Genomic DNA, 27,306 nt, shown 5'->3' on the forward strand with positions numbered 1-27,306 from the left:
CCTAGTCTCGTTTTCTTCCATAGGCCAACTTTCCAGGGCCCGGGAAGCCCAGCACAGGGTAGGGCAGTAGGGCGGTTCATAAAAAAACCTTTTCTTTTTTTAAAAAAATGCCTCCTCCAAAGGTCTTATTTTACTAAACTAGGGATTATATAGCTGTATCTGAAATTTCATGCATATCAGTTAATATATTGACCCTGCTCCACTGAATTGAAATTTCAGCCATCACGACATAGGGAAAGGGCCAAGTAAACAGCTATTTTCGTGGAGGAGGATCAATATATTGTTCCTTGATAATTTGTCACCCCCCTCCATGATGGTACCTGGAGCGACCCGCCCCCTGCCCCACCTTTCCTATGCCCCTGTTTGCACCCCCCACTTAATAATAATAATGTGGGAATGCAAACATTGGTTTCCTTGGGCAGGTTCTTGATTTCACAAGTGATGTGTTTTAATATAAAGGTAAAGGTAAAGGGACCCCTGACCATTAGGTCCAGTTGTGACCGACTCTGGGGTTGCACGCTCATCTCGCATTATTGGCCGAGGGAGCCGGCGTATAGCTTCCAGGTCATGTGGCCAGCATGACAAAGCCGCTTCTGGCAAACCAGGGCAGCACATGGAAACGCCGTTTACCTTCCCGCTGTAGTGGTTCCTATTTATCTACTTGCATTTTGACGTGCTTTCGAACTGCTAGGTTGGCAGGAGCTGGGACCAAGCAACGGGAGCTCACCCTGTCACAGGAATTCGAACCACCGACCTTCTGATCAGCAAGCCCTAGGCTCTGTGGTTTAACCACAGCGCCACCTGGGTCCCAGTGTGTTTTAATATGTCTTCTACTAAATTAAGCCATTGAAAAAGCAAACTGGGAGTTGTCTATTTGCAGCAGCTTATCATCAAAGGTTGCAGACAACGTTCCCAACCTCATCTGTTAGAATGCAGATCACTTAACTAACAAAGGTGCCAGGGATTCGTGGGAGTTCTGCATGCCAAGCATGTGCTCTGCAACTGAGCTATGGCCTCTTACAGAGTGCAGATGTCAATGGGTAAGAAATTAGCTCACTGCTAAATGTTCTAACTTTGATATATATAAGGGTAACTTTTGATTTTTGTTTCATTTGTCCTTCCTAGATATTTCATTGACCACAACGCAGAAGAAGATAGGTATTTCACCATTGATGCAAACACTGGGACCATTAAAACAGCTAAGGTCTTCGACAGAGAAGAAACCCCTTGGTACAACATAACAGTCACAGCTTCTGAAATTGGTAGGTAACAATTTTGTGGGGGGCCCCCACCTCTCTTCACCTCCAACCTCATACTGTCTATAACAGGCACCCCCAAATTGCAGCCCTCCAGATGTTTTGGTCTACAACTCCCATGATCCCTAGCTAACAGGACCAGTGGTCAGGGATGATGGGAATTGTAGTCCAAAACATCTGGAGGGCCGAAGTTTGGGGATGCCTGGTCTATAGCATTTAGTCTCTCACATCAAATGTAACTCATCTGTAAAGGACTCTGAACTGAAATGTGTGTATGTGTTTTTGTTACCCAAGAAAATCTTAATATAAAAACAATTTAAAAACAAATCCGCCATATAGTGCTCCCACGCGACAAGGAAGGATTGCTTAGTGATGGTGGTAACGATGTGGAAATGGATGTGATTCAAACAACCCTTAGAGTTCGATCAACATTACGCTTACTTCTTACCATGTTTCTAGCCTCCATTTCTGCCACCATGGAATCTGAGGCAGCAGGCAGCATATATTGTAGTCTCCCATCAGACTCCCATCGCTGATCAGACCCAGATCTGCTTAGTTTCAGCAATATAGCTGTATCATGTGCCCTCAGACCATGCTCCGGAGCATCTCCCCCCCCCCCTGTTATTGAAACTGTTATTTCAATAACAGTTTTGGAGCTTTCAGCACACTCCATATCCTTTGTTGATCAGGATGAGTAAACAAATCAATATCTAAATGGTGCTCTTCCCTCCTGACTTTATGAAGTCTGAGCCAGAGACTTACACTTTTAGCTCTCACATAGCTCTGTATTGGAACTGCCATTACGATGAAGTATATGACATTTGAAAGTATCCTCACTGAACTAAAGATTAAGCCCTGTGTACTATTTTTGGAGGCCTTTACTAATAACCTATGAAATTAAATGTCAAAAAGCTCCTTTAAAATGTTATAAGGGCACTTAGTAACCACAGTAAGTAATATACGGATGTAGAAAATAAATGGCCTGAGATCGGCTTTGTTCCCAGACAGTAACTGAGGGCGAAATCCTATACCCATTTATGTTTAAGTCTCATTGGCCTCAATCGGACTTTCTTCTGAGTAGATGCTCTACATATCTCTGCTCAATATTTTCTACATAAACTCTCTGTTTCTTTCACTTTTCTATGAAAATGACTTAGGAAGCTGCAATGCACTTAACCTGTAAAGAGCGAAAGGTGGAACGCAATTAGTTTGGTATCTTTTCAGACCTTGCTACATGTACTTAAAAGTTAAGCCACATTATTTTACCCCTGGGCTGGAAATACTAGGATCCAGATCAGGGCAGCAGACTCAGTGGAATTCTGGACTCAGATGTGTGAAAACCAGGGGGGAGACCAATGTGACCTCCGCAGAGGGAAAATGGGAGCACCATCAAAAACCAAAAACAGCAAAAAAAAAAAACCAACTCAAAATGTCCAATGCCAAGGGCCTTCTGGTGGTTCCCTCGCTGTGAGAAGCCAAGTTACAGGGAACCAGGCAGAGGGCCTTCTCGGTAGTGGCTCCCGCCCTGTTGAACACCCTCCCACCAGATGTCAAAGAGAAAACAACTACCAGACTTTTAGAAGACATCTGAAGGCAGTCCTGTTTAGAGAAGCTTTTAATGTTTAACAGACCATTGTATTTTAATATTTTGTTGGAAGCCACCCAGAGTGGCTGGGGAAACCCAGCCAGATGGGCGGGGTATAAATTATTCTTATTCTTATTCTTATTCTTATTATCATTATCATTATCATTATTATTATTATTATGCTTACTTTGGAAAAATCCTCACCAGTTTAAAAAAACAACAACAGGGGACGTGTGATAAATAAAGAGAACTAAGCATTTCTGCATCTACTAGTATGATGGCTCCAGGAGAGAACCATTTTCAGAGCTTCTCCTCCTTATTCTTTTATATTCCATACTTCGCACTTCTATGAATGTTTACTTAGTAGTTAAATCCCATTGTTTTCATTAGGGCTTACTACTGGGTATGTGACTCCAGTAGCCCTTAATCACCAGGGAAGTTGGGGAAAAAAAATCGTTAGAAAAATGGTAGGCCTTCCCTGTTTAACCCACATACCCTCCAACATTTCTCCAATGAAAGCAGAAACATCCTATTCAATAATAATACAGTGGTACCTCAGGTTAAGAACTTTATTGGTTCTGGAAGTCCGTACTTAACCTGAAGCGTACTTAACCTGAAGTGAACTTTCCCATTGAAAGTAATGGAAAGTGGATGAATCCATTCCAGATGGGGCCGCGGAGTACTTCAATTGAAAGTACTCAACCTGAAGCGTACTTAACCCGAGGTATGACTGTAATACTATTATTTATACCTCACCCATCTGACTGGGTGGCTCCAGCCACTCTGGGCGGCTTCCAACATATATAAAACACAATAAAACATTAAACTTTAAAAAAACCCTACACAGGGCTGCCTTCAGATGTCTTCTAAAGGCTGTATCACCTTGGCTTGGGGGGTCGCATAACTCTATACCCTCCAAAATTTATCCAATGATAATAGGGATGTCCTAAGGAAAAGCGGGATATTCTGGGATCAAATCAGAAACTGGGGCGGCTTCTGTAAATCTGGGACTGTCCCTGGAAAATAGGGACACTTGGAGGGTCTTAACCCATCATTTTTCCTTCTATGGTTCACTTCTACCAGATGATGGAGTTTTCTTTTCACTTTCATTCGTAGAGGATGCTCCAGGAAAATGCTCCATTAATGCTGTGCATAGGTATTTTATGAAGGCAGCAAATTGATTTTTATAGTTATTTCTGCACTTGGGATTGGGTTTAATACTTTGGACTAAGTAAATTTCTACAGTTTTATAGTTAACCATTAAGAGTTCAACCTCTGAGACCTGATATGGGCCGCATAGTCTCTTCACGCGGTGTTTTTATTTCCAGTGCAGCATGCTTTCAGCTATAATTTAGCCCTAATCATAAGCAGGTGTACAGCAAGACCAAGCTTTAATTAAGATTTAAAAGCCTCATTGGAGCTTATTCATAAAGCTGCATGCATACCGCTAGCTAGCTACTGTGGGCAGAGAAACCAGGAGAGTTACCTGATATAGCTGTTTAGGAGAAATCAATCTCAATACCATCAGACTTTCTCAATACCATCAGACTCCAATGTTGCCTTCTTATACATTATTTATTTGGCATATGTGCATAAATGCTATATTACAAAAGGACAGTAAGAATAGTGATGTTTTCCATTAAAATGGGATGGCTTGAAGCAATGATGTAATGCTGTACAAAATGGCATCCCCCCCCCCCTACAATTCTGCCTACCGGATTATATATGCATAATTGCATATACAGACGAACAGAAAAGATGGCTCTTTTCTTCCTTGTTGATTTCACTAAGAAAGAGAGAGTTAAGCACATTTCCCTCCAAACACACCCTCAGCTCGTATTAAGCAATTGGCTTGGGCTAGACTTGGTTTTGCTATCAAATATTCAATTTATGCCTTCAGTCTTTTCATGCTTCCCTCTGCACAAAAATAAGATGACAGACAAGAAACGCGAAATCAAACCTGGGATTGGACAAGGAGCAAGTGCTGCACTCAAAGCATTGGGCTGGTGGGCCTCCGTCACCTTTTATCTCTCAGAAGACACACCAGCATATGTTGCACCATCTGCAGCTCTTTTATAGCCTCCTCTTAGAAACCATTTGCGATCACAAAGCAACACGCTGAATGTGAGGAAGACAAAACAGGTGGCTCAGCACAAGGCCATCTCTCTCGAATGACAACGCTGGCTTGCAGTCTTCAGTGTTGAGACAGAGAAATGCTATTGGGTGACAGAGAGGAGGGGGAACAGCTCAACGCCTACTTTTCCTTTGCCTTCTCCCCAAAGGAAACCTGTGCCCAACATAATGATAACAGGATAAATGATGCAAGGAGGCAACTGCAGCGCAAGATAGGAAAATAGGTGGCAAGAAAACACCTAGCTACTTTAATACAATTCAAATTTACTTTGATTCAATTCAAAATAGATTTAAGACAAATCTCCAGAGCCTGATGAGCTGCTCTCTCCTGTTCTCCTGGGGATTTCATTATATATTTTAAGGCACCAGGCAAATATATTCCTCTTCAACCAGGCCTTTGGCTGATTAATATTCCACAGCCTTTTAAATGTGTTTGTGGGAGGGTGGGTGTTTTGTTTTGTTTTACTATTTTGTTGCTTATTTGTGCTTTTGTGCTTTTTATCTTGTGAGCCACCCTGAGATCTTTTGATGAAGGGCAGTATATAATTCTAATCAATCAATCGGTCAATCAATCAATAAAATAAGTTTCTGATCATAGCCAGGCTCTGAAGCCATCAACTGCTGCTAAGATTGATGATGGTTTCAGGTTTGCACATGACAACAAACCACAGTTAGTTGAAAACAGAAGCAAAAGTTTCCAATCTCCTCGTTCTGGTTACACTGGAGGATGTAGGGGCAGTGGCCCCAAAACTGAAAGTAGGCCCTGCTTCCGTATCTCCCCCTCTGCTCTAGCAAGGTGGATGAAATATACTCAGAGTCGAGAGTGAATTTCATGCTCTTTATTCAGCTCATAGTCATCAGGGAGAAGAAGAGAAGAATGGCTCTTTTCCCAAAACCATCTGCTTATATACATTATTTACACAATGGGCCTTGCGTGATTGGCTACTTCAGGGCTACACCTGTGGGCCAATCAGGTTGTGGATTGACTTCTGCCTGCAGCCTGATTGGCTGCTCCTACAGGCCAATCAGGCTGCAGATTCACTTCCACCAGCCACCTGATTGGCTGCTCCTGCAGGCCAATCAGGTTGCGGATTCACTTCCACCTGGAGTTGGATTGGGTAGCTCCTGCGGACCAATCAGACTGCTGATTCTGAATCCTATTGTTCTAGGATTCAGCTCAGTACATAACAGTGGAATTGCAGCTAATCGATGATAGTGCAGAGATAGTAAGAGGGAATCAGATTGCTGCCTTTGTCCATTGCACATAAATATAAGGAACGGTTATCCCCAGTCTCTCCTTGAGAGGACATGTTCACTCAAGGCAATATCTCTCATTCAGATGCTATTCAGATTCAGACATTCTTAAAAGTGAAAGTTTCCAAAGTATAATTTCCATCTATTTATGCTTATATTATAGTGTCACGCCATAATAGTTCTGGGTAGCTTTTAAGAAAATCTTATAAAGCGTATCCATTTACCCTATGCTCTATGAGGTAAAAGGACAGAAAATAGTTCTGAAATTTCTCTACAGAAGGAAATGATAAAAGTGGATCTCCAACAATGGAGGTTTATTTCAGAAACAATCCTATAAATGGATTGTTTGCAAAGATCAAGCCAGGGCTTCTCTTTTTAGATTCTTTTTGTTTGTTTCAGAAGAAGATGCTGAGCAGAGCTGTAGAGAACAGGTGCAAAGAAAAAGGACCTGAGACAAACAGAGATACCCAAAGAGCGAAAATGTCAGATTACCACAGGCTTTATTAAGCTCTGACTGTTTGAAATGCCAAAGTATAAGAAAAATGACCACAGGAAAGGCAGCTGTGTCTGCACACAGCTTTGATCTCTGCCTGTCCTATGAAAAAAAAAATGGTCTTGAGCAACTGTATAATTTCATAAGACATTCAAAATCCTCCAGGGTATAATTATGTAAGCAATAGGGGGGGGACATGAATTGTGTTGGGGGGTGGGTGGGTTTTTTTTAAAGGTTTTTCCCCCCCAGAATTGTGTACTAAAAATTAGGTATTTGTTAGTTTATTGTCAAAGGGAAAGCACAAATGAAAAAAAAAAGCAACTACTCATTGCTATGTGGATAAAATCTTCTATGCTGCATGCCAGAGGAATTGAAAACAATTTGAAGAAAATGCAGTCTGTACAATAGCCCAGCAAGGTAGCGACATTTTCAAAGGCACTTTGAAGCAGGAGCAATGAATTCTAATCAAAATAAAGAAGACTGGAACATGCAAAACAGCAGGCAACCTTTCTCAGCAGTTCCTCCGAAGCAGAGACAAGCCATTTGGTTGTTCACACACACAACTGAATCCAAAACTTAAATACACCAGCAGAACCAGAAATGTGAATAAGATGACTGCTTATGGGATGGTAGTGGTGGAGAATTTAGCAATCACTCCCCTGGCTCAGAACTTCATGTACACTGTAGCACAAAGCTGGAGTTTGGTGTATTAGAGGCCTTTTTTATTCCCCCCCCCCCAACCACGATGGTAATTCTGTACATGTATTGCATTAGACACACTGACGTGGATGGGAAAGCCTCTGCAGTCAAGGGAACTTGGTGTACATATTGACCAGATTTGGACATCACAACCAACCATGGTTTATTATGACACGAATGATCCTAGCCTCATCTCGGATTCACATGCTCCCTCTTGGGCACAGCAACAAGCAGTTTGGAAGATTTCACTTTTCTCTTGATTAACCTCAGTTTACCAAGTCACCCAAATCTGATAAACTGTGGTTAATTGAGATTGGAAACAAAACCTTCTGATTTCCTTGTGGTCACACCAGATAAAGAAAAGGAAAAGGAGAGCACTTAAGTCCAGGGGTAGGCCAGGCTTGATCTCATCACAATAAATAATAGTTTCCATGATTCTCAAATGCTGCAATTCTGGCTCTCCTAACTTCTAACCTGAGTCCACAATTACTGTGCATTAGGGATTGATGAAACAGTCTCGATCTGGTCAATCAGAAGTGGATTACAAAGTTCATTCCCTTCTAATTCTTTTAGAGAAAATCCTAAATGAAATCCACACACTTTCCGTAATTTAAATTGTTTTGGAATAACTTACAAGGTAGTTCAACAGTGTCCCTGGTCCTTCCTTCCTTCCAACAAGCATTTCTAGCTGTTTGTAGCAGCTTGCAGCAGCTAGAAAACATGGCAATTGCCAGACTTATTGAAAACATTTGAGTAAAAGGCTTCTGGAAGTAGAGCTTTTCCTTTGTACAATTAGCCAGGAAGTATTGTCATTCAAAACAAATGAAAATTTCCCCATTTTTTTCCTGGAGAAAAACCAGTTTTTGTTCTGCTTTGTGCTCATTCTTCTGTTGTTCCCAAAACAACAACTTATCAGGTGATTTTAATATGTGATATCTGATAATTAAAGCAAATGAGTTCAACCTTTCATTGTTCAAACTTCATTACAGGATTGCAACTCGAACAGATAATGCAAAATTCATTCGCACACATAATTGTTACAGCATGTTAATCACCTAAGCTGCCTTGTATTTGGCAGTGGTTCCTGGATGATTGCCTATGCAGTGACACTGCTAATGCAACTATTTGGTTGGTCCTAGTGGCCAGATTTACTGTCTGGTGGATTATTTCAAGGACAGCCTCTTTCAAATGCTACTGCTATTTCCTTTTCACTTTTTCTAACAGATTTGTTTCAGACACCAGAGGCAGAACATGAGCTGCCAATTCACAGGCCTAATCTGGCCCACCATATGTTCCCTAGGGGTCTTCTAGAGACCCAGAGACCAACTGATCTATGGTGGTTAGCTCACCCACAATTGCCAGCACACCAGGAAGAAGAGCTGAGACAACCAAATGTGGATAAATAGGTTATATTTATTATATACAGCCACTTGAGGACCTGCAAAACAAACAAACTAGTCATATTCATCCAATGTAACCAAACCAAATTAAGTCTCAACAGGTGTTCATTAATATATGGGGGTTGATTTCTACTCCCATTACCTTGGCAAGGAAAACTTACTTGCACTGAGGTTTCCTAAGATTCCACTAAGGGTCATATTGAGTTTGCCATGATTTTCACTCGGTATGAGTCTCCTCCAGCTGTCAATGCAGTGTAAGACACGGGGAAAAGACAAATTATATCTAAAACAAAGTTCTAAAATGTAAACAACAATGAAGTCATCATTAAATTAGAAAACTCTTAATCAAATGTTTAAGCACACAAGCACACATTTATTTATTTTACCATGCATCTAAAAGCTAGAATGAAGGGGCTTGTCATGCAACTTGTAGCCTATGCTCCTGCTTCCAAAGGACATGGCACTCAACAGATAGTCCTGAATTCATTTAAACATCTCAGGGAGAGTCCCCTTTCATTTATTATATAGTGACTGAGCAACTTCAGTTTCATTTCGAGGTGATGAATGTAACAAGGAGACCATTTTCCGCTGACATGCTTTTAGCTGAAAATACTTCTAATTCTCATTGACACTGGGTTCAGACTACTTTGATCGATGAACTTGAAGCATCTTTGCAGAGAACAAATCTGCGCTCCACCATTAAAGTTATGTGCAAAGGAAGTAGGAGGTTCAGATACAAGACCTAGGACCTTTGTATCAACTCCAGTTGTTTTGTTCTGTGCGTACCCTATCAAATAAATACAACTTACAATGAAGTCCTTTCAACGGTAGAAAAGACTGCTCTATTTTCTGTTATAGTTTTAGCAACCACAAAGCAAAACTTCCATTGAAGTGTATCTTGCAGCGTACAAATGAAAGAACAGGATCCTTTTGAAAGCATCTGCAATAAATCAGAACAATGTTGTCCTACACACCTACTGAGCCGAAGCTAGATCAATATGTAATGACTTGTTTTATGTGTAATAGGACAAAGAGCTTTAATGGTAAGCACTGGCATTATGAAATTAAGAGCCAATTCAATTGTGTAGCTGTGCAGGAGATTGCTTGTTTGAAGGTATTCTGACACGTTCCTGGTTGGCTCACACAATGAGGGTCCTCTTTAGTTTGTTTTGTTTCCAGGAACTTTATTATTGCACTGAACCAACAGTACACCATTATTTCCAGTATGGCCCTGCAAAGACTACATAATCCCTTCCCTAACAAGTGGTTCTCCAGAAGTTGCTAAGCTAAAACTCTCATCATCTGTGGCCACTAGCATGTTGGCTGAGAATGAGGAGAGTTTTTGTTCAGCAATACAGCGGTACCTCGGTTTACAAACACAATTGGTTCCGGAAGTCTGTACTTAACCTGAGGCGTACTTAACCTGAAGCGAACTTTCCCATTGAAAGTAATGGAAAGTGGATTAATCCGTTCCAGACGGGTCCGCGGAGTACTCAACCTGAAGCGTACTTAACCCGAAAGTATGAGTGTAATTGGTTCCGGAAGTCCGTACTTAACCTGAAGCGAACTTTCCCATTGAAAGTAATGGAAGGTGGACTAATCCAATCCAGAGAGGTCCACGGAGTACTTAAACTGAAAATACTCAAACCGAGGCATACTTTAACCGAGGTATGACTGTATATGGAAAGCTACAGGACAATAAGAGGGAATGACAGAGCACCATTACCCCCCATGGTTCCCAGCTGAAACTATGCAACTATCTGTCCTGGACAATGACAATTCCCTCTCTCAGGGTGTAGGCTCAGTTGATCATTAGGGCAATAAATGAGCCTTAAATCAGGTTTGGTAGCAAACTAGCAGCCAGTGCCATTCTTTCAGAATTTGTGTCATATGCTTAGAACCTTTTTATGATAAAAACCCAACTCCAGCTGGCTTAAAATATATTGTAAGCCATATATACAATTGATATCTTCTACATATATGTAACAATACAATTAAAAAGCAATTTTAGCAATAAAAAACAGTCAAAAACAGCATCCTAGCTAGCTATTAAATTTGAATTCTACCCTTCCAAAGGTGCCCAGAATAGCAAACCTAAAAATGTTAAAATCAGACTTTAAAAAAAAAAATATCTTTACCCTGTTCTACATTTTACTATTTCTTTCTAAAAAGATCAGCTAATCTATTCCTGATTTTTGTTCAACTTTGACATGACACCATAACATCAAATAAAGCCATTTGATTAATTCCTGGCCCACAACATGAGAGTCTACAATAGACTCTGAAAATTTCTCCTGTTTTATTCCCACTTCACTACCATGTAATACCCTTGGATGTCATAAACCTATAGTTTAACATTCAAGTCTTGACTTTGATTTCCGTTTGCAAAAAGCCAGTGAGACTTAGCAAACTACATCTTCATAAGGTTGCCATATCAGTCTGGTTCTGCTGTAGCATGTCGAATATCTGACAAGCCATTGTTTTACATCAAGTTCTGAACACCACTTTCAGTGCCAGAAAATTGCTTTGAGGGCAAGCTGCAAGGGTGTAAGTGTCTTCTGAAACAGCTGAATCACTTTCTTCTTTTGTATTTTACAGAAAGTCCAGGCCTCCTGAGCCATGTCCCTGTTGGAATAAAAATTCTTGACGTCAATGACAACCCTCCAGAGCTTGCTGGAGACTATGACGTAGTTGTCTGTGAGAATGCAAAGCCTAACCAGGTAACCTGATAGTCACACTCTTAATATATTTGAAAGGCACATAGTTTTAAAAAGTGTTTGTTTAATAGAGGAGACTGTAGATGTATGTGTATGTAGCCATGTGATTCAAATATGTAATTTGAATTATACATTTCAGACTGCACTAGAGATCTACAGGACAGCATACAGTGCTTTTATATATACAGGGTTGTACTTAACCAAGTCCTGTTCAGAGTACACCTATTGCAATTAATGAGCCTATGTTAGTCATGCTTATTAGTGGGTCTGAATAGGACCAGGACTGAATACCACCAGATAGATAGATAGATAGATAGATAGATAGATAGATAGATAGATAGATTTAGAGCAGGCATCCCCAAACTGCGGCCCTCCAGATGTTTTGGCCTACAACTCCCATGATCCCTAGCTAACAGGACCAGTGGCCAGGGATGATGGGAATTGTAGTCCAAAACATCTGGAGGGCTGAAGTTTGGGGATGCCTGATTTAGAGCTTAAGAATCCAAAATCTTTCATAAGAAATATACAGTAATCAATCTCCTGAACATATGCAATGAAGAGGCCAGATAGGTATTCCTTGGGAGAAAATCCCAGAGGGCATGGGCCACAGAGAAAGCCATGTGCTAGAGGAAGAAGCTTTCAGAAGATATACTCATCTGGAAGAAGACACGTCCTGATGAAAGTTGGTCCAACAATGTGTAGGAGTTGATGTTTTTTAATGGCTTTGTGAATAGCTCACACAAGAGGCATGCTGATGACAAGTGGACTCCTTTGAATACTGCAGCAATGGCATCCTAGCAGTTTGTCCATGTCAGCTACATCTCCTCTAAGGTCCTGTAACTTATGGTATACAACCATCAATAAACTTTTTGCTGCTGTGGGCTCCTTAAAGGGTGACTAGGCACAGAACTCTCACCTCAAATTCCCATACTTGTTGTCAACCTTTTTCCTGGCTAAGTTGTTTCTGATGTTTTAGAATTGCTTAGTATATTACCGGTATTATTATTATTATTATTATTATTATTATTATTATTATTATTATTACACCCCGCCCATCTGGCTGGGTTTCCCCAGCCACTCTGGGTGGCTTGCAACAAAGATTAAAAATACATTAAAACATCATTTAAATAATTCCTTCCAGTAGCACCTTAGAGACCAACTAAGTTTGTCATTGGTATGAGCTTTCGTGTGCATGCACACTTCTTCAGATATTTCTTGAGTGTGCATGCACACGAAAGCTCATACTAATGACAAACTTAGTTGGTCTCTAAGGTGCTACTGGAAGGAATGTTTTTTATTTTGTTTTGACTATGCCAGACCAACACAGCTTCCTACCTGTAATTAAAACATCAGTCATTAAAAACTTCCCTACACAGATGTCAAACTTCAGATGTCTTCTAAACGTCAGATAGTTGTTTATCTCTTTGACATCTGATGGGAGGGCGTTCCACAGGTTGGGCACCACTACCGAGAAAGCCCTCTGCCTGGTTCCCTGTAACCTATTATTTATTGAATTTATATACCACCCTATACCCGGGGGGTCACAGGGTGGTTCACAGAATGAAATCAAAATATAAAACCACAAAGAACAGTTTTTAAGGGCATCGGATGGCAAGTGCAAATGCACAGAATAAAATGCATCCATTTTGAATTGTATTCCAGCAATCTGCCGATGTGGGTGGATGACAGAGGTTTTATTTTCCCAGGTCTTGTATTTTATTTCCCAGTGCTAGAATGATGTTGTTCAACAGTTTATCTTCATATTTGCATAGGACAAAATAAAACCACATAGCTGCTGTGTCTTTTCTTATCCTGCAATTCAGTGCTGAGTTACAACAGGGGAAATAACATAAACCCTGGTGTAACTGTCTCTCAGATTTAATCATTTTGCCTGGCAATGCAAATGTTAACTGTTATTGCACTATGTCAGCAATGCTGGCTCTAACTGAAAGATGGCTTTTGAATGTCAATGCAGTGCCATTGTGCTTAATACTGAGCACAGATTGCAGATATCTGATGTATATTCGCTTCATTACACCTTGTAGGTGAGAATGCTTCACTCCTCTCTTCTGGAATGTTAAATAATGGGATTACATGGTATGAATTCTATTCCATTCTAGAGTCGACTCTCTTTGGAATATTTCAAACCACTCTGAGAATCAGCAGTAAACATATCACAATTCTTTGGACTTCTTTCAAAATTCCTCAGATGTTTTCCCTGAGGAGGACCCCTTGCCCCACCAACTCACTTTGAATCTAACCATAAGTGAAAGTTTGGAAGCATCTATGCAATTCCAAATATTTGTACACCATTATTGCAAATTGTTAACAAGGGCAGTTCTTTGAATTTCCCTTTTTTATCCTACACAATAGGATCCAATGCAAGGTAGGAATTTTGTGCTGGGAAATAAATTTCTTGCAAAAGAAAATCAAGCAAAGGCAAACAAAAATTCTCAGGGGCGGGATTAGAAATCCCAAGGAGAATGGAATCACTGAACTGTAGCATGCCAATATTAGGCCTGGTTATGAAAATAAACTTATATGTGAAAATACTTAAGTGACACGTTAATCCTCCTCTGTTAGTATTAATGCAAATGTCTTACTAACAGAATGTCTTTGAATTTAAGAATTTAAAACAGAATGACATACATTCTGAGCATGTGTTTAGTTCATTTGACATTGTTGCTGAAATGTGTTGAGCAAAGAAATAAAACAGTAGTAGCAGCAGCAATGATGATGATGATGATGATGATGCAGCTAATGGAAAAATAGTCATACTATGACACTAGACATGTAGAAAATTGTGAAAGAAAGCTCAGCTTACAAGATCCTGCCAAGTTCTGCCCAAATTTGAATCCAGTTCAAAGTTCATCACATCCACAATTCAATTTTCCTTCCAGGTTATCCAGACTATCGGTGCCACGGACAGAGATGACTTTGCAAATGGTCAGAGATTCCACTTTTCTCTGGACAACAGTTTCCCTTTGAATCCCAACTTTACGCTAAAGGACAATGAAGGTAAATCACACATTGCTCAGCAAGCAAGGCTTGGTGTTTGCCTGGGATGTCTCGTTGAACAGAATGACATCTTTTCTCTTATCCTTTTTTTTGTCAGTGGGTGAAAACCACCATCTGTCATGGCAGAAGTGGTTTATATAGCAAGGACTTCATATTCATAACCTTTGCGTTGTGAATGATGAATATCTAGGAATCGTTTTGGAAGAAAATAACCTTGTAATATTTCCTCCCTGCTCCGTATTTTATTAGCTTACTCTGCATGTTATTTAAAGGTGGTTTTTTTTTTTTTTAGAGTTCTGTTGGGTTATAGAGTTGTACTTTAGCTTCTTGCTTGAGTAACACTAAGACCAGCATCATAACGGAGACTACTTTTTTTTAAAAAAAAAAATTGTTGCATTTATACATTACTTGTATAATGGATAAATCTTCTGGCTAGTTTACAAACATTATTAACAATACAAAATGGAAAGCAAAGTTCAAAACAATGAAATCGGTTATAGACAATATAAATTAGCACTATGAAAATAATCTAAAATGCAAATAATCTAAAACTAGTAGACTGTGGCATAAAACCATTTTAACTCTTAACAAGGGGATAATCACTTGGTGCAAGAATTTAAAAGCAACAAACAAATATATCTGTTATTATTAAAAGGGTTGGTGAGAATAAGCATCTCCCCTGCCCCCTTCAGCTAGTCAGTGTTCTGTGCCTGCTTATTCTTCAATCATCTTTTCCTTCTCCATTTTTGTTTCTTGAAGGTGAGTCTATGAACAGCTTTCACATCCTTCCCTGAAAACATTAAAGATAGCTTCCATATTCATTCATTTGTTTGTTCATTTATAACATTTTTATCACACTTTTCAGTCAAACGGGCTCGCAGAGCAGCTTGCATACAATCAAGAAATAAGAGGACATTCCCTACCCATTGCATTAAAAGCCAAGATACACATCATTAAAGGAAAGGGGGATGGGGAGGGCAGGCAGGAGAGGCAACTCAGGCACCAATTGTTAAAGTCATATTGAGTTTGAAGTTGAATGGAGCTTCTTAGTATAAACTAGGGAGAAGAAGAAGAGTTTGGACTTGATATTCTGCCTTTCACTCCCCCTAAAGGAGTCTCAAAGCGGCTAACAATCTCCTTTCCCTTCCTCCCCCACAACAAACACTCTGTGAGGTGAGTGAGGCTGAGAGACTTCAGAGAAGTATGACTAGCCCAAGGTCACCCAGCAGCTGCATAAGGAGGAGCGGGGAAGCGAACCCGGTTCCCCAGATCACGAGTCCACCGCTCTTAACCACTTACACCACCTATCCAGACAACATAATTTTCTGTACCCTATTTATAACTACACCATTCTCTTTCTTCATCCTCTTTTGCCAGTCACACCATTCCATTCTTCCTCCTTCCCAGTTTATTTAGTTAAAAACAAAACAAAACAGCTTTTAGCCATTCTGTGGCAAATGAATTTTCATTTATTTGGGGGCTTGGGAGGCACTGTCACATTAGGATTGTTTGTTTGTTTCCCTAAATATCATTGGACCTCTGCAAACTGTGGGACTACCCCGAATGTGCCAAGGTGTAGGTGGTGTGATTTTTCACTACATTTGTTCAAGCACACAAAGCGTTGAAGCAAAAGAATGAGAACGATACTTCACAATAATTAAAGACAATTGAGAAATCCAAAGAACGGCATTTAGGGTTTCTACTTTCTTAACCATTTGGGCATTGCATTTAGTAGATCAAAATGCAATTACACCCTTCCCCAAAAAGTATTTGAAACAGTGATAAAAAAAGAATTTGAAACAGTGATATTTTTTGTGTGATTTTAAAGCACATGAGTTCTGTTTATTGGGCCCTTAAATATGTGGAGGGCTTTGCTGTTTCTCTTAAAGAATACAAATGTGTGCAAATAGCTGAACCCCCCCAAAAAAACATAAGAACCTGTGAACAAGGTAAGATTTGTCAGGTCTCACCTGAAAAATGTTATAAAATGAAACCTAAAGATACAGATATATAATACCCATCTTTAATCATATTTTTATAGCCTAAATCAGTTGAAAGACTTCATGCAAGTAGTGTAGGGCAACGAATTAAAATTTGCCAGAAGGAAAAGCACAAGGCAGGATCTGCCATATCCGCTTCTCCTGGTATTTTATGGTAATATGTTTTTAAAAAATCCTCAAATTGTGAATAATAAATGAACAAGTATTCTCTGAAGTGCTCTGGTATTCACTTGCCATAGCTCTACCATTATATCTCTGTTGCTTTGGGAGTTTCCCCAAAGTCTTTATTCAATACATTTTCCAGTACAGTAGCTCAATATAACTAGTCTGAGATAAACATACTCTTTGGCAAGGAGGAAGAGGGATACAGTTGCCCTGGGTGGACTGTGGGTTTTGGGGAATCATGCTTCCAAACTTTTATAGACTTTGTTGCATTTCAGGCAGATGTTATCTGCTAGCTAAAGTTCCAAGGCTGAAATTTATATAATTAGGATCCTCAAGCTGAGGTGACTTGCATAACCATCTAACTCCATGTGAGGCGAGATTCATGTGGAAAAATGGAATACATAATCATCTGTCTTTCTGGCCAGGAAGTCAAGCATGTGCTGATGGGCTCGTTACAAAGTTCCAGCTGGCAGATTTAACAAAACAAAAAAAGTCACACTGATTCAACCCTGTTTGAACAGGGAGCCAGGCAATCTCCTCATCTTAATTCAGTACCTCACTCTTCAGGAGCTTCAGGTTCCTTTCTTCCAAGATTCACATTATTCAAGAAAATATGCCTTACTATTTAGATTGTAAGGTCAAAAGAAATATATTTGACAAGCCTGTTCAGAAGATACTTGGCTGTATCTAGCCCAGGCATCCCCAAACTGCGGCCCTCCAGATGTTTTGGCCTACAACTCCCATGATCCCTAGCTAACAGGACCAGTGGTCAGGGATGATGGGAATTGTAGTCCAAAACATCTGGAGGGCCGAAGTTTGGGGATGCCTGATCTAGACCAATAAAAGGTCTTATGGTACCAACAGTGATAGGTGCTGGATTTTTTTAAAAAAAAATATTCATGAAGAATACTCATGTCAGAATATAAAATAGTGTTAAAGATTTGGGAGGATCCTCCCTCCCAACCCTAGAAATTAATAATAGGTAGGGTTTTGACTATCTGTAGTATTGAAAGGAAGATTGGAGGTCACTGGAAAAGTACAGGCTAAGATTCCTTCCCAAGCCACAGCCTTACCTGGGATAGTCATTAACATGGGAAATGGGGTTGATGGTCTGGGCAGGCAAAGGTTGCCATGGTGATGGGGTGTGGGTTTGAAGTGACAGGAAAAGAGAGTTTTTTTAATAAGGTGTGCTGGGAAGAAGATGGGAGAAAAAGAAGACTGGGAGCCATCTTGGACAGGCTGGCTGAAGGCTGGCTGGTAAAGATGGCTTAGACTTCAGGGCTGCACTGCTGTGGGAGACAAACCCCTCTTGAAATTACCATGCTGTAAGATCTGGTCTCCCTCCATGCAGACTGAAAGTGTATATAGGTGAAGAAACCATATTTCTTAAAGCTACAACAGTCTCCACAGTGTCTCAATTATCCAAAGGAACACAGACCCTCAGTGAGTGCTTGGAACCCCATGGAGTCTTGCTGTCATTCAGCGGGGGGGGGGGGGGGGAGGCACCCAACTTTTGTTGCAATATATTCTCACTCAGAAATGTTTCTGTTGAGTATAGTGAAGTGTTTGAGTTCCAGTGGAAAGACAATGCAGTTTATTTAATACTAGGGCTGTGAACAGTCCCCCAGTTCTATTTGGGGACCTGTTCCAGCGCTCCAGAACAGCTTCAATCTGACCCAGACTATCCCTCCCCTCCTTGTCACCTGAGTGGCCTCCTTTAGACAACCACAGTGAAATCCTGGGTTTTCGGATCAGGATCTGGAATAAGGCCATTGGAGTTGCTTTAAAAAGACAAATGCCTGACTGCATACGAGCACAGATCTTCATTCTCCAAAGCTTTCAAAGGGAGTCCAGGGGTCAGGGGCCTTTTGGAATCATGACCTTTTGCTTCATTCTTCCTTTTTAGAGGATTGATGTATTTAAAGAAAAAATAAAATAATGACTTGTACATATTTATTTTATCCTGCAAATATCCTCACCTCACCCCGATTTGACAAGCTTTTCCAACGCTTTTTTTTTTAAAAAAAGCTCTGGTCTTCCTAGATTCCTTCAACCATTATATTGTTACAGTTGCCAACTTCATCTTTCAGATTTTGTTTCATTGTGTCTCAAACTTGCCTTGGGATTTTTTTTTAAAAAAATACATCCTTTCCATCTTTTGTGCTTTTCATTTCTTACCCCCCGCCCCACCCCTGGCTTGGATTTTCATCTTCAGAATATCCTTTTCCCTGTCTGTTGTTATCTGTTCCTTTGTCTCATATCTGCCCTCCCATTTCCATTCTCTCCCCACCCTTTGGAGCTTTGCAGCTAATCTTCTGTGCTTAAATTCTTTCATCATCCCTTGACTGCTACTCATGCCTTCTGTGTGAATTTAAACTTTATTCCACCCTGGCTCACTTTTTTCCGCTCATGAAAAGCTTGTCTCCACGTCTTCTCTTTTTAAGTCAGCAGGTTTGTCATGGCTGCTGTACCCAAATGTAATGGGTCACTTACTCTTTTTTCAAAAAATGATTGCTGCATGGGGCAAAGAGGAGGCTATGCTTTCCTGATCAGCTGTAAAAAGACTGCCTAGCCTGGCAATAGCCAATGTGGTGTCCTCCATATCTTGGGCTCCATCACCCTCAGCAAGCATTGGCCAGTGATGAGAATTAAAATCCAATACTATCTGGACAGCACCATGTTGGCTAACTCTGGCCTAGCCAATAATCCCAGGCATGTTAAGCAAGAGAATGGATGGATGGAGCACCTAACCTGGTCTATTTGTATTTTCAAGGCTGTGGTTGCTGTTAATAGTTCGTTTCCGAGCACAATTCAAAGTGTTGGTACTGACCTTTAAAGCCCTAAACGGCCTCAGTCCTATATACCTGAAGGAGCGTCTCCACCCACATTGCTCAGCCAGCGCCGAGGGCCTTCTGGTGGTTTCCTCACTGCAAGAAGCAAAGCTACAGGGAACCAGGCAGAGGGCCTTCTTGGTAGTGGCACCTACCCTGTGGAACACCCTCCCATCAGATGTCAAGGAGATAAACAACTACCTGACATTTAGAAAACACCTAAAGGCAGCCCTGTTTAGGGAAGTTTTTAATCTGTGATATTTTAATGTATTTTGGTATTTGTTGGAAGCCGCCCAGAGTGGCCACTGTGGTCATCTGCAAGGGATTCCCACATGGGTGGGGTTGATGTTGCCATTCTTTAACTACAAAGACACTTATCCAGGAGCTGTAACCTTCAATTTTTAACTCCGTCTTGGGACAAGGAAGGAACCACTCAACATTACCTTTTGGCAACTCTATGTAACTAAATTGGGGTGGCGCTGTGGGTTAAACCACAGAGTCTAGGGCTTGCTGATCAGAAGGTCGGCAGTTCGAATCCCTGCAACGGGGTGAGCTCCTGTTGTTCGGTCCCAGCTCCTGCCCACCTAGCAGTTCGAAAGCACATCAAAGTGCAAGTAGATAAACAGGGACCACTGCAGCGGGAAGGTAAACGGCGTTTCCGTGCGCTGCTCTGGTTCACCAGAAGCACCTTTGTCATGCTGGCCACATGACCCGGAAGCTGTCTGCAGACAAACACCGGCTCCCTCGGCCTATAGAGCGCCGCAACCCCAGAGTTGGACTCGACTGGACCGGATGGTCAGGGGCCCCTTTACCTTTACCTTTATGTAACTATAGGATATGACGATGCACCTTTCTAAGTATGCTATCAGCAGTATGGTGTATATATTTCTGCAGGGACCATGCTTTCTTCCCCTTCTAAAACTGCTCTGCTGGCTTTATTCATTTGAGCTGACCTATGGCAGAATGAAATTTTGAAGATCACGCTGCAACCCTTTCATGAAGTCACTCTTAAATAGTATAGCGTTCATAAATGCCAGTCTATTCAGGCTCTCATACTCTTTATTAGCTTGGAATCTAGACCAGTAGAATCTCATAGAATCTCATTATAACTTCAGGGGGGAATGCTGTTGCAACTATTAAAGATTTTTCAGTTAGCCGACAGCAAAGCAAGGAAGTCAGACCCTGCTACTACTTTCATATTAAAAAAAAAAGAAGAAGTAAGAGTAAGGCAACAAGGGGCTTTTATACTTTTAAAGCTTTTAAACTAGTTTCTCTACATCATGCCGTAGCAGAAAAAGATAAATTCCTATGTTGGTTTTTTTCTACTTCAGGTTAGATTTTTATGTGAAATGTACTGTATAGACAATGATACATGATACGGTATCTTTATTGATTGCAAAAGTGTGTGGATGTGATATGAAGTCACTTACTAGTATTTTGAATCAAGGCTTTAAATGAAACCGTGTGCAGGAAAATCAGAACCAGGGCAGATCTTGCCTGCCTACTCACAAAATGCCAAAAGGTTCTCCTTTTCAAATCAGTTGTTCGGGAAAATGAAATCGGTGTAGTCCATTACGAGGACTCCAGCCCCATAATGCAAGTGATTGGTGGGGAAAAACAAAACCAGCAAGTGTTGATGAAGGCAGAGCTCAAATGTGGGCCCAGCGAATAAGCTAGCTTGCCAGATTTGAAAACCACAACAGCTTGAAGCCATGATAAACTCCAGCCCCACAAGAAGGCAAGCTCCATTGGGGGGGGGGGTGCTTCAGAAATTCACTCCTTTTGAATTCTGAACTGAAGAGATACAATAATGGAATCATAGAATTGTAGAGTTGGATGAAGGGTCATCTAGTCCAACCCCAGGCAATGCAGGAATCTCAACTAAAGCATCCATGACAGAATAAACTAGTAGTTGAGCTAAATCACCTATGAAATATTTGAAGAGAAACTAAAAAAAAAAGGTCTGTGATTAACTTTGTATGGCAAGAAAGCAGAGCCACTGTTTTTAAAAAGGCAAAAAGGAGACGGCTTCCTCCACCCCTTGTTATATATGTAAAAATAAAAAAGGAATCCAGCAAGAATAATATTGCTTGAATTGTAATCTTATATTAGAAGTGGATTGACTCTTACTTAGTGCCCTGATTTTAAATAGATGCAAATGGTGTGATGTGACATTGTATTGCTGTTCGTTGTCCACAACTGGGGGGGGGGGAGAGAGAGAAGAGATTCTGCCTTGTTGAAAAGGGTTGTATGAACTTTTTCACCAAGATGGAGCTTGAGATTGCCCCTTTATTGCCTTGTGGGCTACTAGCACATCTATATGGGTGAGGGAGTGGAGGGCATGGGATAAGACCAGAATGTCCGGCGGCGATTGGAGGATGGATTGTGGCTAACATATTGAGGTTGAATCCTGACAAGACAGAAGTACTGTTTTGCGGGGACAGGGGGCAGGCAGGTATAGAGGACTCCCTGGTCCTGAATGGGGGTAACTGTGCCCCTGAAGGACCAGGGGCACAGCCTGGGAGTCATTTTTTACTCACAGCTGTCCATAGAGGTAGAGGTCAATTCTGTGTCCAGGGCAGCTGTCTACCTGCTCCATCTGGTACGCAGGCTGAGACCCTACCTGCCCGCAGACTGTCTCGCCAGAGTGGCACATGCTCTAGTTATCTCCCACTTGGACTACTGCAATGCACTCTACATGGGACTACCTTTGAAGGTGACCCAGAAACTACCATTAATCCAGAATGCGGCAGCTAGACTGGTGACTGGAAGTGGCTGCCGAGATAAGGTTACTAGATGTCCCCGTTTCCCAGGGACAGGCCCCGGATTTACAAATCAGTCCCTGAACAAAATTCATTGAAGTTAAAAAGTGTCCCTGGATTCAATGGAAAAAACATCTGGTAACCTTACACCGAGACCATATAACAGTGGTCCAGAAAGACCTGTATTGGCTCCCAGTATGTTTCCGAGCACAATGCAAAGTGTTAGTGCTGACCTTTAAAGCCCTAAATGGCTTCAACCCAGTATACCTGAAGGAGCATCTCCACCCCCCATCGTTCAGCCTGGACACTGAGGTCCAGCTCCGAGGGCCTTCTAGTGGTTCCCTCACTGCGAAAAGTGAAGTTACAAGGAACCAGGCATAGAACAACAGTGGTGCCCGCCCTGTGGAATGCCCTCCCACCAGACTTCTAGAGGACATCTGAAGGCAACCCTGTTTAGGGAAGTTTTTAAAGTTTGATGTTTTATTGTGTTTTTTTCAATACAGTGGTACCTCGGGTTAAGAACTTAATTCGTTCTGGAGGTCCGTTCTTAACCTGAAACTGTTCTTAACCTGAGGTACCACTTTAGCTAATGGGGCCTCCCACTGCCGCCACACCGCCGCTGCACGATTTCTGTTCTCACCCTGAAGCAAAGTTCTTAACCCGAGGTACTATTTCTGGGTTAACGGAGTCTGTAACCTGAAGCGTCTGTAACCCAAGGTACCACTGTATTCTGTTCGGAGCCGCCCAGAGTGGCTGGGGAAATCCAGCCCGATGGGCGGGGAATAAATAATAAATGATGATTATGATGATGATGATTAAGATCACTCTGACTCACTTTCTCTTCTTGTAGATAACACAGCCAGTATCCTGACCAGGCGGAGGAGATTTAGTCGGACGACCCAGGATGTGTATTACCTCCCCGTGGTGATCTCTGACGGAGGGATTCCTTCTCTCAGCAGTAGCGCCACCCTTGTGATACGAGTGTGTGCATGTGAAAGAGATGGGAGGGTGAGGACCTGCCACGCAGAGGCATTCCTCTCCTCTGCAGGATTGAGTACAGGAGCCTTAATTGCCATCTTGCTGTGTGTCATCATTCTCCTGGGTAAGCCTCCCTCAGAATTAAATACAGTACCGGTGTCCTTTCTGCGGCCTTCAGATGATCACAGAAACAATGTGGCTTTTTAGAATATAATGCCATTCTGAATCACTTATGATAGGAGGTAATTAGAAATACAAAGCTTTGATATATATATATATATATATATATATATATATATATATATATAGGTAAAGGCTTTAGCTAAAATTAATAGGACTGAGAAGCCTTTAAAGTAGATAGCTGAACTGCTAGCATCCTGTGGAATTAATTTTGCAGAGGTCACTAAGTAATTAGCACTGCTGATCTACCCAGGTAATTTGGTAAGGTTTCGGGAAGCCACCAATTCGAGTTGCATGTCCAGTACTCTTGGGGGGAGTAATAAAAAGAAGAAAGGGAGGAGAATCTTTTTGAAACAGATTCCTCTGCCAGAAGGACTTTCAGGAGTGTATGAAAGCCATTTGCTAATTATCTCTGTGGGATGAGCTGATAACGACACAAAGCATCATCAAGAGGGGCAGGGGACAGTGCAGGCAAGAAGATGACTCTATTAGATAAATGTCCTTGGAAATGCATTTCCTCTGAATACTTTATGTGCTTAGCTTTATCTGAATAGTACCCATTAGCTAATATTCCCTCTCATTTGGCTCTGACTCAACCTGTTCATACTGTCTTTACATGTATATTTGCACACTGAACAGAGCTTGAGAAGAAAGTCCCTTTGAAGAACAAATGCTGCTCACAATGGGATGAATCTATAATGAACCATATACTAATATTGGTAGAAATTAAAGCAGTGAATCTTTATCCAGATAAAGGAAGTTATTCAATGTATGACTTTATTCTTAAATATCTCCATTAGCAATCTTCGTTGCTTCCATTCTCCAGGGAAATTTTTATTTTATTGTTTGAAATTTCTGATAAGGCCCAACCCATTTTTGCTTGCCCCCCCCCATAAAACCTTTATAGTCTCATTAAGTGATATTGAAATCCCTCGTTCCCGCCATGTCCTCATCTGAGTGGTTTTGACCAGTGTCCATTTTACAATTGCTTATACCCATTCCCAGTGGCCCCAATCCCGGAAAAAAAGAGTTAGTTATGCTTAAGTTCCAAGAAAATTTGTGATGATAATTTGTGGCAGCCTTTCATCCATCAACCATAACACAAACAAACAAACAAACAGACAAACAAACAAACCAGATTTCCACCACCCCCTATTAATACCTGTGCACAAATTATTAATGTGGCAAGTAGTATCTTCCTAACTTATGTGAAAAATCATTAAGATTTAGACCTATTCAAATATAATATTATGGGTTTTGGGATGCTAGAGTTTGTGGGTGCCTGGATTTAGTGAGTGCTGGTGTTTGACCAGTTTTTTGAGCATTAAGAGGGGCTGCCAGACAAGTTTTCCCATTCAGGAGATTGCCTGGGAGAAGAACCATCAAGTATAAGAAAGGGAATAGGAGAAGAGCCATTAAGAAACAGGTATAGGCAGATATAGGCCGTGCCATACAACAAGTGAGTGGGAGCCCCTCTTTCCACTGAGCGATAGTTGTCAAAAGACAGTGTGAGAGTTTTTAGGAGGTGGAAGTGTCAATATTTCAGTTTGCCTGATGTGAGATAGGGGGAAAGGTGTCAGTCTTTAAGCAGCAAGTTGGGACAGGGGACAGAGGGTCATGGCTTATTTCTGCTGGCATCCAAGACTTTGGCCATGGGAGAACCAAGAACGTTCTCAGATTGTAATGCTGTAAGTCCCTCCATTGTATGCTCAGGTTACAGATATGTGTACATGAACTGTATATGGTAAAGACACAACCGTCTCAGTTGTGCTTCATTGTCCAAAAGGAAACACAGACCCTGGTAAGAGTGCTTGGAACTCCCTGACATCCCACACTGAAATGGAGATTGGGGAGGGCATGTAACAATATTATTAGGATTTAGATATATTTAATTATGGAATCATTATATATACACCACTGCTACAGCTTTAATCTACTGAAGGCAGGTGTTTAATGTCTATCGACCTGTCAGGCAAACTTAATCTCGAGAACAATAATCTTTAATTGGTTTGGTACATTCGTAAACTAAAGTTTTGTTGATGGTTGGTGGGGCCAATTTTAATCAATAAGTGTGGCACATAAGGGCAGACTTGGTTATTTTATTCATTCATTCATTCATTTATTGTTGTCCTGGTGTGTGACTAGAATTGAGCCCATAAAGGAAATTATTAAATATTGCTTTCCTTTTCACAATTAATGGTAGCATTGAGTGGTAAATTATATTTTGATAGTAGGCAAATTTACTGAGAAGGGTTCCAGTCATATTTTTATTTCTTCTTCAAGGCTGTTGTTTTGGATATGTTAGTAGCAAGTAAAGCAAATGTTTCAAGCATGAGGAAGTGAAAACTCTCCCAGAGTATAAAGGTTAGATATTTAAAATCTGGAAAGTAGCCAAAATTGTGTGTGTGTGTGTGTGACACAGATAAAACAAGCTGACAACTGGAGAAGGATAGATTATTCAAAGAAACTGAGAGATACTTGGCTGATATTTGTTGGAATATGAAATATGGGTCTTGTCAAATTCCAGAAAATACATTGATACCCTGTAATTAGATTATGTAATATTATGGGGCAGGGTGGGGGGAGAGAGATTAGTTTAACTTTCACTTCTTACAGTATCTCAGAGAGGAACCTATATTAGAAGTTTTGGTATCATGCACATTTATTTCACTTTAATCAGTTAATAAATTGATAGATGAATCTGTTAAAAGCTATATGATTCATCAGCAAAAAAAAATATATCATTTAATCAGCCAGCAGCCCTTCTAATCTGCTATCTTGAATTTTCTCAGCAATAGTGGTCCTTTTCATCACACTAAGACGCAGCAAAAAGGAGCCTCTGATTATTTCTGAGGAGGACGTTCGGGAAAATGTTGTTACCTATGATGATGAAGGAGGAGGTGAGGAAGACACTGAAGCTTTTGACATCGCTGCCCTGCGAAACCCATCAGCTGCTGAGGAACGGAAGTATCGGAGGGATGTCCGGCCTGAAGTCAAACCCACCCCCAAGCATCCTACTTCATCCTCTCTTGACAGTATAGATGTTCAGGAATTTATTAAGCAAAGATTGGCAGAAGCAGACCTCGATCCTAGTGTGCCCCCATATGATTCCCTACAGACTTACGCATATGAGGGTCAAAGGTCAGAAGCTGGATCTATCAGCTCCTTGGATTCAGCCACTACACATTCTGACCAGGATTATAATTACCTTGGTGACTGGGGACCAGAGTTTAAGAAGCTAGCTGAACTTTATGGAGAAATAGAATCTGAAAGAACAACTTAAGCTATTGTTATCATTCCTCAAATATGGAACATTTTAGTTCCCCAAGCAACTTGGAGACATAACGACACAGTGGTTTAACAGCAAACAATCTTTATCTGAATATATTATAGAAATGCAGTACTTGGAGCAAACTGATGTACACAGTTACTGTAGAAACAAGTGCCCTTTTCACATTTGAAACTGGGTTCTCCAATTGGAAGAAAGTCAAATTTGGAAGAAGAAGAAGAAAAATATATGACCCAAAGGAAAAGATTGTCCCTTTGTGTATATTTTTAATTGCTCAATAAAGTTTGTGGTGCAGTATCAGTAACGATACCCTAAGTAAACCAAGCAATGGCCAATATTACTTTAATATTCCTAAATATACCCAGAGCTACAGTGAGTCTATAGTGATGCCTACTTGTGAGAAGAACAAATCTTATTTGGATAGTTGAAATAATATGTCTAGCTCTGTTTATAAGTTTAGAGGGGTTAAGGTAATGATGGGGAGAGGTCATTCGCTTCTGTTGTAATACATCCCAGGAATGCTACTTCTTTCAGAAGGGTGTAATG

General features: G+C 40.9%; 1 protein-coding gene across 1 annotated transcript in view; it reads left to right on the forward strand.

The window, feature by feature from the left end:
• CDH18 (cadherin 18) overlaps window positions 1–26,754 on the forward strand; it is a 232,617-nt gene extending 205,863 nt beyond the window's left edge. Inside the window, exons 9-13 of the mRNA XM_035126031.2 lie at window positions 1,126–1,262; window positions 11,419–11,540; window positions 14,438–14,555; window positions 23,164–23,415; window positions 26,264–26,754. Coding sequence (XP_034981922.2) covers window positions 1,126–1,262; window positions 11,419–11,540; window positions 14,438–14,555; window positions 23,164–23,415; window positions 26,264–26,754 — 1,120 coding nt within the window. The remainder of the gene's footprint in view (window positions 1–1,125; window positions 1,263–11,418; window positions 11,541–14,437; window positions 14,556–23,163; window positions 23,416–26,263) is intronic.
• Window positions 26,755–27,306: the final 552 nt, after the last annotated feature.

This window comes from Zootoca vivipara, chromosome 8 (genome assembly GCF_963506605.1).
Source record: "Zootoca vivipara chromosome 8, rZooViv1.1, whole genome shotgun sequence".
NCBI lineage: Eukaryota > Metazoa > Chordata > Lepidosauria > Squamata > Lacertidae > Zootoca > Zootoca vivipara.